Source organism: Martes martes (assembly GCF_963455335.1).
Source record: "Martes martes genome assembly, chromosome: 3".
NCBI classification, from domain to species: domain Eukaryota; kingdom Metazoa; phylum Chordata; class Mammalia; order Carnivora; family Mustelidae; genus Martes; species Martes martes.
In genome coordinates, this window is record NC_137890.1 from 58,029,235 (window position 1) to 58,044,866 (window position 15,632).

Genomic DNA, 15,632 nt, shown 5'->3' on the forward strand with positions numbered 1-15,632 from the left:
ACAACAAAAAACCAACACTCAAAAGAATTCTGTCTCTACACAGCACCTCCCAAAATATCCAGTATACAACTAGATCCGTGAAGGAAAAACAGGAAAATATGAACACCGATAAAGAGAAAAAGCAGTCAAGAAGAACCAAACCCAACACAACCCAAATTTGGAATCAGAGGACTCCGAAAGCTCTTTTAAATACGTTTAAGGACTTAAAGGGAAATATGACCATAATAAAGGGATAGAGAGGTACCTCAACAGAAAATAAAACTATCAAAAGAAGCCTAGTGGAAAAATCTAGAACTAAAAAGCTCAATACCTAAAATGAAAAGTTCTCTGGATGTGCTTAACAATGTATTTATTGGAGATGGATCAATGAACCTGAAGACAGATAAACAGAAGTTACCCAATCTGAAAAAAAAAAAAGTGACCCGTTAGACAGTAAGAAGTTATCCAACATGTGATACTGGGAAGAGAAAGGAAAGAGAATGGGGCAGGAGAAAATATTTGAAGTGATGAAAAAAGATATATCAAGCTAGATTTCTATGTCCAATAAAAATATTCTTCAAATCATGTAAATAAATTTTCAAAAAATAAAGACCTCATCAAATTAATAAGAAAAACTATCCATGTTTCTTTTGAGTACTGTAATAGGCTGAATAATGCCACCCAAAGATAAATAGGTCCTAACACATGTGAATGTTACCTTATATGTTAAAATTTTTACAGATGTGATTAAAATAAGGATCTTAGAAGATTATCCTGGATTATCTTGAAAGGCCCTAAATTACATCACAAGTATCTTTTTTTTTTTTTTTAAAGATTTTATTTATTTATTTGACAGACAGATCACAAGTAGGCAGAGAGGCAGGCAGAGAGAGAAGGGAGGAAGCAGGCTCCCTGCTGAGCAGAGAGCCCGATGTGGGGCTCGATCCCAGGACGCTGGGATCATGACCTGAGCCGAAGGCAGCGGCTTTAACCCACTGAGCCACCCAGGCGCCCCATCATCACAAGTATCTTTATAGGAGAGAGGCAGAGGGAGATTAGATACACATAGAAAAGGAAGAGGCAATGTGATCCAAGAGGCAGAGACTAGAATGAGGTGGCCACAATCAACAGAATGCCACAAGAAGTTACAAAAGGCAAGGAATGGAGGCTTTCCTGGAGCCTCTACAGGGAGCACCTTGAATTCATGTGACACTGATTTTGGACTTCTGGTTTCTAAAACTCTGAGAGATTAAGTACCTGTTGTTTTAAGCCACCTAGTTTGTAGTAATTTGTTACAGAAGCCACAGGAAACTAACACAGTTACCAAAGGACATCAACAGAAAATCTGCAGTCTACCGAGGAAAATGTATGCCCAATAAACATGAAAAATTCTCAACATCACAAGTAACCAAAGAACTGAAAAATAAATTAAGACATTTCCTGATTATTAGCTTGACAGAGTTTAAACCCAATATAAAACTTACTTCTGCCACAAGTAGGCAATGAAATGGACACTCTGTATGTTAGAACAACTTTTCCAGATGACAATCTGGCAAAATACATCTCAAAATGTTATCCTGACCCAATAATCAAACATATGTGAAAATATTATTCCTCTTTGACCCAAAAATTCCCCTTCTAAGAATCCATATGAAAGATAATGAAGACTGCAAAGATTTATATACAAATAATAAACAAGCCTTTAAAAACTGAAAAATATTTAACATCAAAATATTCTATTGCATAGTTTTTTTTTTTAAAGATTTTATTTATTTGACAGAGAGAGATCACAAGTAGGCCAAGAGGCAGGCAAAGAAAGAGGAGGAAGCAGGCTCCCTACCAAGCAGAGAGCCTGATGCAGGACTCCATCCCAGGACCCTGAGATCATGACCTGAGCCGAAGGCAGTGGCTTAACCCACTGAGCCACCCAGGCGCCTAATATTCTATTATATAGTTTTAAGTTTAAAAAAGAAAAGATACAAACTGAATAGACAACATGATCCCGATTACCAAACAGACTGAAATGAGCTACGGAAATATTAAAATAGTTAGGTAATGAGGCTATATGAATTTTTTATTGGTGCAAATTTTCTAAAGTAAATATATAATGCCCTTAACCAGAAAAGGAAAAACAAACAAACAATCAAACAACAACAAAAAAACCTCCTTCGATCGAACCCCACATTGGGCTCTCTGCTCCGCAGGAAGCCTGCTTCCTCCTCTCTCTACCTGCCTCTCTGCCTATTTGTGATCTCTGTCTGTCAAATAAATAAATAAAAATATTAAAAAAAAAAAAGAGGGGCACATAACATGATGAGCACGGCTATCATATGCAACTGATGAATTATTGAACACTACATCTGAAACTAATGATGTACTATATGTTGGCTAATTGAATTTAAATAAAAACAAATAATCAAGAAAAATTTAAGCTACAATAATGCAACTTATATTTTTATAACTTATATATAACTTATATATACAACTTTATAATTTTTATAACAATAAAACAACTATACATAGAAATTGTGATAATTCAGAATCTTTAAACACATGCAAAAGAAAAGGTATCAAAGTGACAAGCTAATCTTACTTCTCCAGTGGATAAAAATATTAAAAGGACTCAAGTATCAAAGTCTACCCTCTATAATAAAGATCCATGATGACTCTGAAGTCTGAAACTTGTGAGAGACTAAGATGGCTAATTTCCGTAACTACAGCCATTTACTCACTACCACACCGGATACTCTAATCAGCACTGCCCAAAAGAACTTTCTGCAATGATGGCAATATTCTATATGCGTGCTATCTAATGTGGTAACCACATGCAGCTACTGAACAGCTGAAATGTGACTAGTTTGACTGGGGAATATTTTAATCACATAGCATTTTAATTGCCACATGTGGCTAGTAGCCCCCGTGAGGTACAGTGTAACTTTAACACCCTCCCCATGTGTTTATTTTAATAGGTATCTTTAATATTTGTTCACATTCATTCTATTTATTTTAAAGTAAGTTTCTACATAGGAATGCCTTCACTCCATTATGAGTTAAACTTCCTTAGTGAAAAATATGACTGGTAAATAAATATATCATTAATGTTTGATTAAAAAAAAAAGACAACTTACCAGATCCATCTGAATCCTCTACCATTGGATTTATTTCTACCATAGTTGCATCATATTTCAGGAAAAGGTTGTAAAGCTTGACCATATTTTCTGCCGCAGAATCCACAATATTAGGTGGAAATCCCATCTTCTGTGCAAGCTGAAATTCATTTGTCTCTTTATTATAGTATATCCAATCAACATTAAATTCTTATAAATAAAAAACCTTATAATTCATCATTAAAATGATAAGCATGAATCATTTATAGTCCCCAAACATGAATGACTGAAATAGCAGCTACTACTACTAAATGGTTAAACAAAACTTTTTATTCAAAATTCTCACAAGGCAAGTAGTATGCCCATTTTACAAATGAGAAAGAAATTTAGGAAGGTCAAGTGACTTGCCATTTGCCTAGATTCCAGTTCCAGTGTTTATTCCATAGCCTCCATACTGCCTCTAAGCCTTATGGCAAACCTAAACTGAAAGAAGAGGCTTATATTTTATTAAAACGACATATAAAATGTGGACTGAAAATCCCAACAGTCCAAATGATAGCAAAAATACTAAATCATCTGATCTTACCTTTTAGGTAATTTATGAAGAATATCTACCAAGCAATGAGGACACAAAATCAGTGTAACTGCATTCATTCAAAAATCTACTAAGCACCTAATACAAGTGAAGCCCAAAAGATACAGGTACTTTAACTTTGAATCTAATAGAAGAGTTTATAGTCCTGAGCAGAAATCCCTAACTAGATATACCTGAAGAGCTTTTTTAAAAATACATATCCCAGGGCGCCTGGGTGGCTCAGTGGGTTAAAGCCTCTGCCTTCGGCTCAGGTCATGATCCCCGTGTCCTGGGATCGAGCCCTGCATCGGGCTCTCTGCTCAGCAGGGAGCCTGCTTCCCTTCCTCTCTCTGCCTGCCTCTCTGCCTACTTGTGATCTCTCTCTGTCAAATAAATAAATAAATTTAAAAAAATTAAAAATAAAAATAAAAATACATATCCCAAGGTCATAACTGAGAAGTTCCAGTTCACAAGTTCTGTAATGGACCAAGCCATCCGTAACTTTTGAAGTTCCATAAGCAATTCTGAACCACTGGTATGGAAGCTACATGTCTGTATGTTTATTCTAACTGCTGCCACTGCTCAAAAACACTATGGAGGGGGCGCCTGGGTGGCTCAGTGGGTTAAAGCCTCTGCCTTTTGGCTCGGGTCATGGTCTCAGGGTCCTGGCATCGAGCCCCGCATCGGGCTCTCTGCTTAGCAGGGAGCCTGCTTCCTCCTCTCTCTCTCTCTGCCTGCCTCTCTGCCTACTTGCGATCTCTATCTGTCAAATAAATAAAAAATCTTTAAAAAAAAAAAAAAAAAAAAACACTATGGAGGACGTTCACCTTTTTTCCAACTGCAATCCAAGGCTGCAATACATTTGAATTTTAATTACAGAAAATCTTAAATTCTTTAAGGGTGAATATGGTTTTTGTAAAAAATCAAATGCCAATAAAGCAGATAATCAAGCTAAGAAATGTCATTTTCTATTACGACTTATTTCAGGAATGCCTGGGTGACTCAGTTGGTTAAGCATCTGTCTTCAGCTCAGGTAATGATCCCAGAGTCCTGGGAAAGAGTCCCACATTCGGCTGCTGGTTTAGCAGGGAGCCTGCTTCTCCCTCTGCCTGCTGCTCCCCCTGCTTGTACTCTCTCTGTCTGACAAATACATAAGTAAAATCTTAAAAAAAAAAAAAAAAAAAGACTTATTTCAAATAAAGAATCGTAAGAAATAAATGAGAAATAATGAAATTTTATTTCATTAAGAAAGATTTTCACTAGGTCATAATCCACCATTTTAGAGCTAAATATCTGAGAATTATGACAGAATCTGATCAACCCAGAATGACATTAATTTACCAAATGCTGTGCTAGGTACTATTTCTGTTCATCACTCAAAAGGCTATAATCTTAGTAGACTATGCCTTCAACTATTCTTGTAAATCAAGTATTCTTTCTCATCTAAATTTAGCCATCCAGTCATCACTCTCACATAACTACCTAATGAATCTCTCTGTCCCATTTAAAGATTTATACCATTCTTTTGTCTAAATGACATTATCAAGGTAATTTCTCTATCTCCTTTAAACCTTTGTGCCAGTCAAAAATTCCTGTCCTATACTTCAGTATCATAAACTTATTTTGACATAGTTTCCCACTAATAGATGGTAATTTCATTCAAACTTTAATATTCAAACTTTTTTTTAAGATGGCACTTATTTTTCATATCCAAACTAAACAATTTAATTCAGTAGGAGTATTACCAACCTTACCAAGCAACTCTCACAGGCCATGGTATTAAACTTCATGGTTGGGCTTTTTTTTGGGGGGGGGGGGTGGGCAGGGGATGGGGAGGATTGATGGAGGGGTAGAGGGAAGAAGCATACAAAAAGGACAATACAGAATACTAGTTATATTGTGGGCAAAATTTATTCTGTATGTGCAGACACTAAAAGTCATACCTTTCATTAGGTTCTCAAAAGCATCCATAAACCCCCCCGCAAAATAAAATCACTGACCTATCATAGGGATACATAAGACAGTGTCCATACTATTCCCTACAATTTTACAGGAAATAAAGGGGAGGCTGAAACATATCAAATGCTACCATGGGAATGTAAAATCCAGACTGTGATAAACAATAATCACCCCAGTGTCTTCAACAAATGAAAGAAGACAAAGAGAGTAAGGGAAAGAAAACCTATAAATTAGAAAAAGACCTATGAGACAATAACCAAAAACTCAATGGAAGACCTTATATGGATCCCAACTCAAACAAATTATAAAAGAAAAAAAAATGAAAAACTTGAGACAAGGGGATGTGAATGACTGGGTAAGTAAGTAATGATACTAAGGAATTATTATTAATTTTACTAGGTATAATAATGGTATAGTGCCTATTTTAAAAGAATTCTTACCTTTTAAAGACAAGTAATAAAATATTTATGGAAATAAAGGAAATATTGTAGATACTTCTAAAAGTTTCAATTTCAAACAAAATATTCAAAATTTTTAAAAGTTTCGTCAATCACTTCACTTACTCAAAGTTAATTCTCTTTCTTTTTTTTTTTTTTTAAGTATTACAATTATCCAATAAAGCTAGATAGAAATTTTTCAGAATACAACATACCCGGACAGCTTGTTCCTTCTTGATGCCTTCTACAATATCAATAGGTTCTTTAAATATGGCCTCAGGAGTCTCAGCAGCAACATCTTCAATGTTGACACCACCTTGGGAACTTCCTATTAATACAGGACCCTACCAGGAGGGGAAACAGACAAAACATCTAGATTTTATTATGGACCTTTCATTAAATGTTAAAACCTATTTATGCACACTACCAGACTTATTCATTTATCACTCCCCACTCCTATTTTTAAATTTCCCAGAGAATTTCTCCTTATACTTCCTGCACAGTGCCCCTTTATAAGTATTCATTTGAAATAAAGGCAAAGAAGTAAAAAAAGTAAAGGAAGACAAGAGCTCACCTGTGAAGGAAAAATATTAAAAATATACAAAAAACTTACACCAAATAAGTTAATATAAATACATATATATAAAATATAATCTGTGCATTATTTCTTTTCTTTTTTTTTTTTTAAAGATTTTATTTATTTATTTGACAGACAGAGATCACAAGTAGGCAGAGAGGCAGGCAGAGAGAGAGGAGGAAGCAGGCTCCCTGCTGAGCAGAGAGCCCAATGTGGGGCTCGATCCCAGGACCCTGGGATCATGACCTGAGCCGAAGGCAGAGGCTTTAACCCACTGAGCCACCCAGGCGCCCCATGTGCATTATTTCTTAAGAACTGAAGGGCAATTAAAATATTATTTAAAGAACATTTTTAAGAAATCATAAAAAAGATACTGATATTTAAACAGGAAAGTCTAATGAATTAAAGATTTTATAAGCTCTAGATGTACTGCAAGTTAATAAAAAAGAAAGTTACCTACCTTGAAAGAATAATTCTGGCTATTATCATGGACAATATAAGAAGGTAAGATAGAAATACTAAATAATTAAATTAACTTTTAAGTCCTCTAAAACCCAGTCAAGAAAAACCTTGGGAGCAAAATAATCTAATAGATTTGTTAATTCACACACAAAACTTGGGGTGGCTCAGTGGGTTAAAGCCTCTGCCTTCGGCTCAGGTCATGATCCCAGAGTCCTGGGATCGAGCCCCACATTGGGGTCTCTGCTCCGCGGAGAGCCTGCTTTCTCCTCTCTGCTTGCTTGTGATCTCTGTTTGTTAAATAAATAAAATCTTTTAAAAAAAAAAATTCACACACAAAAACTGGAAATAACTTTAACATGCAAAAACAAGGAAGTGATAAAATCGTATTACTGAAGATTATTTAATGATATAGGAAAATGATCTCAGTAGTGTTACATGGGAAAAAATTATGTAAAACTCTAGATTCTATTCTCAATTGTTTGGGTTTATTTTAACATAAAGTATGTCTAAAAGTGCCCCCACTCACTAATCACATAAACTGAAAAAAAGATGGGAAACCATTAAATGATAAGACTTTTATTATTTTTGTGTCACTATTCCATACCCCCCCCCCCAATCTTTTTTTTACAGTGAACATAGTATTCTTAATCGGGGGGGCAGGGGGACAGGTGATTTTCATGGGAAAAAGACAAAAAACAAAAACAAAAGACTATTTCACTTTTCTATCCCAGCAATTAGTGTGCTTCAATAACAAAATCATCTCAAGACATAATGTAAAGGAATAGTATTGTATTCATTACTGTCTGGAAAACAAAACAGTCCTTCAAATCCTCAAAATAAGGCAACAGCCAGAGGAAAAGAAATAACCTATTACTTTTTAAGAGAATTAACTGTTACTTAGTTGAAAAATGAAAAAAATAGTACCAGTCTCCATGGAGAAAAACTGGGTGGCTGAGAAACGGGTGGGTGGAAGATTTATATTTCCTTGTATATCTTCATACCCTTTAAATTTTATATTATGGGATTAGAATTCAATATGCATGTATAATAGTTTGACTGGCCTTTGTCCCCAGTGTCTGGACAACCTTTAAACCTTCCACTACATCTCACAGTTTATGCTAATGAAGTGACTCATGGTGGGCCCCTAGTTAATACAAAGGAGATGACTCAGGTAGGCTGCAGAAAGACAAACACTGTGATTAGAGGTTTTGGAGCTTTGAGCCACATGATATCTGCACACCCTTCTGGGAGGAAAGGGGGCCTGGATATTAAGTACAACCAAGCAGTCAATGATTTAATCAATCGTGACTACTTAATAAAGCACCCCCCTAAAACTATGGACATCAGCATCAGAAAGATGGTAGATTAGGAAGCCCTAGAGACCTCATTCTCCCACAGAAACACTAACTTAACAATATATGATCTGAATTTTTATTCTCTTCTATGAGAATAAATCTCTTTATGAGAATACCAGAAACCAATTAGGAAATTGTAGTACCTCAAGTTCAAATGCAATGAAACAGGTAAGAAAAGTCATTTCATTTCATTCAAGTGAGTCCCCTCCCCTAGGATGACACAGCTAAAGATCAAGAGAAATAGCCCAATGCCATTTCTTCCTTGGGGAGAAAAGGGGGAAGTTGAATGCATATCTAACATTCCTGCTTTTCAGGGGGCTATGAAAACTACTAATCAATATCGTTGATGAATATTGATGCAAAAACTATCAACAGAACACTAGCAACCAATTTCAGTAACACACTAAAAGAATTATACATCATGAATAAATGGTTTCTGTCTCACCTGACTTGGAAGACTGACTGGGAAAAGCATACTCTTATTGGTGGTGGGGGAAACACGACACAACCGAGAACAAAAGAGAGCTCCCCATCTTAGGATGCTGTGGAACTTGTAATACTCCACCATAGAACTTGTAATACTGCAGAAAGAAGTCAACATAGCTCCCAGAAGTTGGGAAAAAGCACCCAGCTCAGGATTTTTTTTTTTTTTTTAACAACTCAAGGAACTAGAAAAAGAACCTAAACCTCAAAGTTAGCAGAAAGAAGGAAATAATTAAGATTGGAGAATAAATAAATAAAAAATAGAAAAAATTAATAAAACTAAGAGTTGGTTTGTTAAAAAGATCAACAAAATTTACAAATCCTTAGGTAGACTAATTAAAAATAAGAAAAAACTAAAACAACAAAAATTAGAAATGAAGAGAAGATATTACAAATGGATACCACAGAAATAAAAAGGATCATTCAAGTCTACTGTTAATAATTACATGCCAACAAACTGGATAACCTAGAAGAAATGGAAAAATTCCTAGAAACAAATCAACCAAAAATGAGTCCTAAAGGAAAAAAAAAAAACCTGTATAGACATATTACAAGGAGATTAAATCAGTAATTTAAAAACCTCACAACACAGAAAAGCCCATGACCAAAGGGAATTACTGAAGAATTCCACCAAATATTTAAAGAACTAACAGCAATCTTCAAACTTTTCCAAAAAACTGAGGAGAGGGGAATACTTCCAAACTCAGAGAGATCAGCATTGATCGGACAAAAATACTACAAGAAAACTATTAATAGGTATCGTTGATGAATACTGATGCAAAAACTCTCAACAGAACACTAGCAACCAATTTCAGTAACACACTAAAAAGGTTTATACATCATGAATAAATGGGATTTATTCCTGGAATGCAAGGATGGTTCAACATTCAAAAATCAAAGTAATTCACCACACTAATAGAATCAAGTTTTTGATGCAGAAAAAGCGTTTGAAAAAAATTCAATCTTTTTATAAAAACACTCAACTAGGAATAGAAAGAATTACCTCAACATAATAAGCTATACATAAAAAAACCCACAACCAACATACACTCAATGGCGAACAACTGAAAGCTGCCTTCTAAGGTCAGGAAAAAAGTCAAAGATGCCCACTCTCGCCACTTTCTTCAACACAGCATTTGGAAGTCCTAGCCAGAACAATCAAGCAAGTAAAAGAAATAAAAGGCATCCAAACAGGGAAGGAAGAAGTAAAATTACCTCTGTTCACAGATAACATGATCATGTATATAGATACCCTGAAGAACCCACAAAAAACTAAGAACTACTAAATGAATTCAGCAAAGTTATAGGATACAAAAATCAACACACAAATATGTCTTGCATTCCTATATACTAACAATGAATAATCTGAAAAGGAAATTAAGAAAATGATCCCATTTATAATAGCATCAAAAAGAATAAAATACTTAAGATAAGCTTAACCAGAAAGATAAAAGACTTATACACAGAAAATGATAAAACAGTGCTAAATGAAACCGAACAGGACACAAACAGAAAGACATCCTGTGTTCATGGACTGGAAGACTTAGTATTGTTTAAATGTTCAATACTACTGAAAGCAATCTAGAGATTGAATGCATTCCTTATTGGCACATTTTCCCAGTACAATCTTGTGTCCATCATCCATTTTCTGCAAAAACAGAAAAAAACCTTAAAATTCATATGGACTCTCACAGGACCATGAAGAGCCAAAATAATCCTGACAAAGCAAAATAAAGCTAGAAGCATCATACTTCCTGATTTCAAACATATTATAAAGCTATAGTAATCAAAACAGTACGGTTCTGGCATAAACATAGGACATAGAGACCAATGTAACAGAATAGAAGATCCAGGAATAAATCCCCATGCATATGATCAAATGATCTCTGACAAATGTGCCAGGCTATACACTGAGGAAAGGATAGTCTCTTCAGAAAATGGTGTTGGGGAAACTGAATATCCACATGCAAAATAATGAAGGTGGACCCTTATTTTACACCATATGCAAAAATTAACTCAAGATGGGTTAAAGACCTAAATATAAGAGCTGAAACTGCAAAACTTCTAGAAGAAAACATAAGGGGAAAACTTCATGACCTTGGATTTGGCAATAATTTCTTAGCAATATTTCTTTGGCAATAATTTCCTTTGCCCAATTTAAAAATGGGCAAAGGACTTGAACAGACATTTCTCCAAAGAAGATGTAGATCTTCATCAGCTTAGGATAGTATAACAAAAGGCAGTAAACTCGGTGGTTTAAACAACAGACATTTCTCACAGTTCATGGTTCACACCCATACTAACCTCCTTATCAAATGGTTATTCAGCCACATCCTCCATATTCTTTTCCAAATAGCTTTCTCACTTTTTGCAGTATAGGCAGACTGAGAATTTTCCAAATCTTTTAAAATTCTGATTCCTTTTTGCTTAGCTAAACAATTCCTTCTTCAATTCATTTCTCTTTTCTAACATTTTACCAATAAGCAGTCAGAAGGAACCAACCTGCTTCCTCAATACTTTGCTTTATAATCTCCTCAGCTAAACATTTATCCCTCCCAATTCTACCTTCCACAAAACACTAGAACATAAACAGAATTCAGTCAAGTTCTTTGCCACTTTGTAACAAGGATCACCTTTTTTCCATCATTCTTTATTTTAGGCTGAGACCTCAAAAAAATGGCCTTTACTATCCATATAGATATTTCTACTAACATTCTATTTGTGAATATTTATATATTTTCTAATAAAATGGAGGTTTTCTCTATAGCTCTTTTCTTTGAGCTCTCCCTGGAATCACTTTTAACAGTCCCTTCATGATAATCCCACCTTTTTCTACCACATACCTCAAAACTCTTCCAGGTTCTACCCTTTACTGAGTTCCAAAGCCACTTTAGTGTTTTTATGTATTTGTTACAGCAGCACCCCACTTCACCGTATCAACATCACCTTACCTAAACCTAATTACCAAAGGAATCACCTCCAAACATATCACATTAGGGGACAGAGCTTCAACACAGGAATTGGGGTGGGAGATAAACTTCAGTCCATAACAAGAGCCAGCAAGTATAAGAATGGGTGCTCATTATCATTAATCATTAGAGAAATGCAAATCAAAACCACAGTGAGGTATTACCTCACACCCATAAAGGATAACTTAAAATATTTTTTTAAAAAAAGGCATTGGTGGATGTAGAGAAATTGGAACTCTTGAACCCTGTTGGTAGAAATTTAAAATAATGGAGCTACTATGGAAAACAGTATAAGGTTGCTCAAAAAATTAAATACCGTATTATCATATAATCCAGCAGTCCCACTTCTAGGTATATCTAAAAGAACTGAAAACAATATCTCAAACAGGTATCTGCACACCCACGTTAACTGCAACATTATTCAAAATAGCCAAGAGGAAGAAACCTGAATGTTCATCAACAGATGAAAAATAAAATAAGAAAAATCATATATACATACAATGGAATATATTCAGCCTTTTAAAAAAAGGAAATCCTGACACATGCTAAGCATGAACTTTGAAGACTATTACGCTAAGTAAAATGAACCAGTCACAAAAAAGACAAATACTGCATGATTCCACGTACATGAGGTTTAACCACATCTAAAACAATCAAACTCTTAAAAACAGAAAGTAAAATGGGATTGCCAGGCGCTAAAGAAAAGCAGCAGAAAGGGAACTGTTCAATGGATATAGTTCCAGTTTTGCAAGATGAAAAAGTTCTAGAGATTTGCTTCACAACAATATACATAAAGTTAACACTACTGTACTGTATACTTAAAAATGATTAAGACAGTAATTTTAATATATATATTTGACCACAATTAAAAAAAAAAGAAAATACAACTCTAGACCAGAAACTTGATGAGGTCCTATGGTTGGCAATATTTTCTTTCTCTGCACTCTCATATATCAATATTCCAGAAGAATGACAGGTACCTGAGGACAATGGAAACTTTATGCTTGGAACTCTCCCAGAGCTTGCCCTGTGCGTTTTCATTTGGTTGGCTGGTTCTGATTTGTGTCCTTTGGCTGTAGTAAGACTATAATCATAAGTATAATATTTTCCTAAGTTCTGTGATTCTGTGATTCACATAATTCTAGCAAATTATGAAACCTGAAGGGGTACTAGAAACCCCCAAATTTATAGCCAGCTATTAAGCATACAAGTTACCTAGGGAACCCCAAACTTGAGGCTGGTGTCTGAAGTGAGTGAGCACAGGCATGTGGAGGCCATACCCTTAACCTGTGAGGTTTGGCCCAATTCTGGGTACATGGTATCAGAATTCACTATAATACACACAGACAAAATTTTTAATGAAAGAATTCATTGTGCCTCCTGAGACTCAAGAAGAGAAAAAAAGAAAGCTACACTAAAGAGAAATGCTCAAAATTATAGTCCAATTTTTAGTTCCCCTATAAATTTCAAATGAAAAGGTATTTTTCACTTCCTTTCTAGAAAGGCAGTTCATAATTATAAGCTTTTACAAAGAACTAAAAGGAGGGGAATACAGATTTAAGAAGAGCATGTATGACTAATATCATGCTATTGAAGTAGAATATAGGTAAATTAATGTACAGATAACCCCAAAATATAATTTTATACAACAAATGAGGTAGAAATCAACAAACTTTTAAAATATTTTAACATTTTTATTTTATTTTATTTAAGATTTTATTTATTTATTTGAGAGAGAGAGAACAGCAGAGGGAGAGGGAGAAGCAGACTCCTGCTAAGCAGGGAGCCCAATACAGGGCCCAATCCCAGAACCCTGGGATCATGACCTGAGCCAAAGGCAGATGTTTAACCATCTAAGCCACCCAGGCACCCCTGGACATTTTATTTTAGTTTTACCTTTTTAAAAATATCTATTGATAAGAACAATTAAGAGCCACAAAGAAGGCAGCACTATTAAAGGGGAAAAGATATTAAATTCTCACTGAAGTAATGATTAAGTCTCCAAGAGTTAGCTGTAAGTTGGGAAAAAAGACCAAAAAAACAAAATGTGAAATAATAGTATAGAAAAGAAAGTGAACAGACTCTCTGTGTATTAATTCCCTAACTAATTAGAAAAAAACCCCAAAATTATAGGCAGCTGATCAGAAGAAAGCTTACATAGGTAAATATATATCGATTAAAACAATGACTATAGTTTTGCATTTCGTCATGACTGCTAAATGCATGCTGTTTCTGTTTAAACCATTGGTTTTAAGTTTAAATTTTAGTAATAAACTTTCAGAACTACTTAAGTTCTAGCAAATAGTTGTAAATTCAAATAAATTAATAATGCTATTTTCTCCTTCTTAACCTAAATTCTTCTTTTCTTTGGTCCTACAAAAAATGTTGCCTTAAAATAGATCTGAATTTTAAATATGACAAATAAGTCCCTTAATAAAAATGTCTTTTGAGAATAATAAAACTGTGCCTGGGTGGCACAGTTTGTTAAGTGTCCAGCTCTTGGTTTCAGCTCAGGTCGTGATCTCAGGGTCAGGAGATCAAGCCCCACAATGGGCTCCACACTCAGCACAGAGACTGCTTAAGACTTTCTCTCCCTTGGGCACCTGGGTGACTCAATGGGTTAAAGCCTCTGCCTATGGCTCAGGTCATGATCCCAGGGTCGTGGGATAGAGCCCTGCATCAGGCTCTCTGCTCAGCAGCAAGCCTGCTTCCTCCTCTCTGACTGCCTCTCTGCCTACTTGTGATCTCTGCCTGTCAAATAAATAAATAAAGTCTTAATAAAAAAAAAAAAAAAAGGAAAAGAAAAAGATTTTCTTTCCCTCTCTTTCTGCCCCTGGCCCCCTCACTCTCTCAAATAAATCTTAAAAAACAAATAAATAAATAAATAAATAGAAGTATGGAAATAAAATTTGCAATTCTTGAAGCATTTGTTATCTATTCCAGGCAAAGTAAAAAACTCTATATGGTTAAATGCACCACTCATTTATAGCAGATTACAATGTTTTACTAGAAAAAAAAATTAAAATAGCAAATGTAATTTGCTAAATTAGATTTGTTCAGCCCAAAAGTACCCAATAGGGACTGGAAAAATGTTAAGAAATACAACTTTGAAAAAGTGCCAAATCAGAGTAGGTACTTAAATTGATTTTTTTGACATACCATCCCTATGGTAAATATCTACCCAAGCTTCCTGATGTAACACATACTAAGAAGACCAATAGAGCCTATGATATACCCCTAAAAAGAGATAAGGAACAAAAACAATTTTTAATGATCAGCTGACTTCTATAAACAGAACTTTAATTCAATCAAAAATGTTCGTTTCTTTTTAGTTTAAATAGACTGATTTTTTTTCTTAGAGTTCCCAAAATGCTTGCCATATCCCAAAGGTAACATCAACCAACACTACATTGGTTTAATGCAATAACATCAAAGAACACTTGGCCAAATGGTTTTATTGGTACTATCAAATTTTTATTTTTCTTATTTTTTTTAAAGATTTTATTTATTTATATGAGAGGGAGGGAAAGAGGGAGCTAGGGAAAGAGAGAAAGAGAGCACAAGTTGGGGGAGGAGAAGAGAGAGAAAGAGAGGGAAAAGTAAACTCCTGGCTGAGCACAGAGCCCAACACAGGGTTCGATCCCATGACCTGAGTCAAAGTTAGACACTTAATTGACTGAACCACCCAGGCACCCCACTGGTACTATCAAATTTTAAGTCTCAGTTATTA

The 15,632-nt window shown here is 34.9% G+C and overlaps 1 protein-coding gene across 2 annotated transcripts in view; it reads right to left on the minus strand.

The window, feature by feature from the left end:
• SUCLA2 (succinate-CoA ligase ADP-forming subunit beta) overlaps positions 1-15,632 on the minus strand; it is a 47,400-nt gene that overhangs the window by 11,947 nt on the left and 19,821 nt on the right. For both annotated transcript variants that reach the window (XM_080799864.1, XM_080799865.1), the window contains exons 5-6: positions 6,272-6,400; positions 3,108-3,246 (exon numbers count right to left, since the gene is read on the minus strand). In XM_080799864.1, the coding sequence (XP_080655990.1) occupies positions 3,108-3,246; positions 6,272-6,400 (268 nt within the window). The remainder of the gene's footprint in view (positions 1-3,107; positions 3,247-6,271; positions 6,401-15,632) is intronic.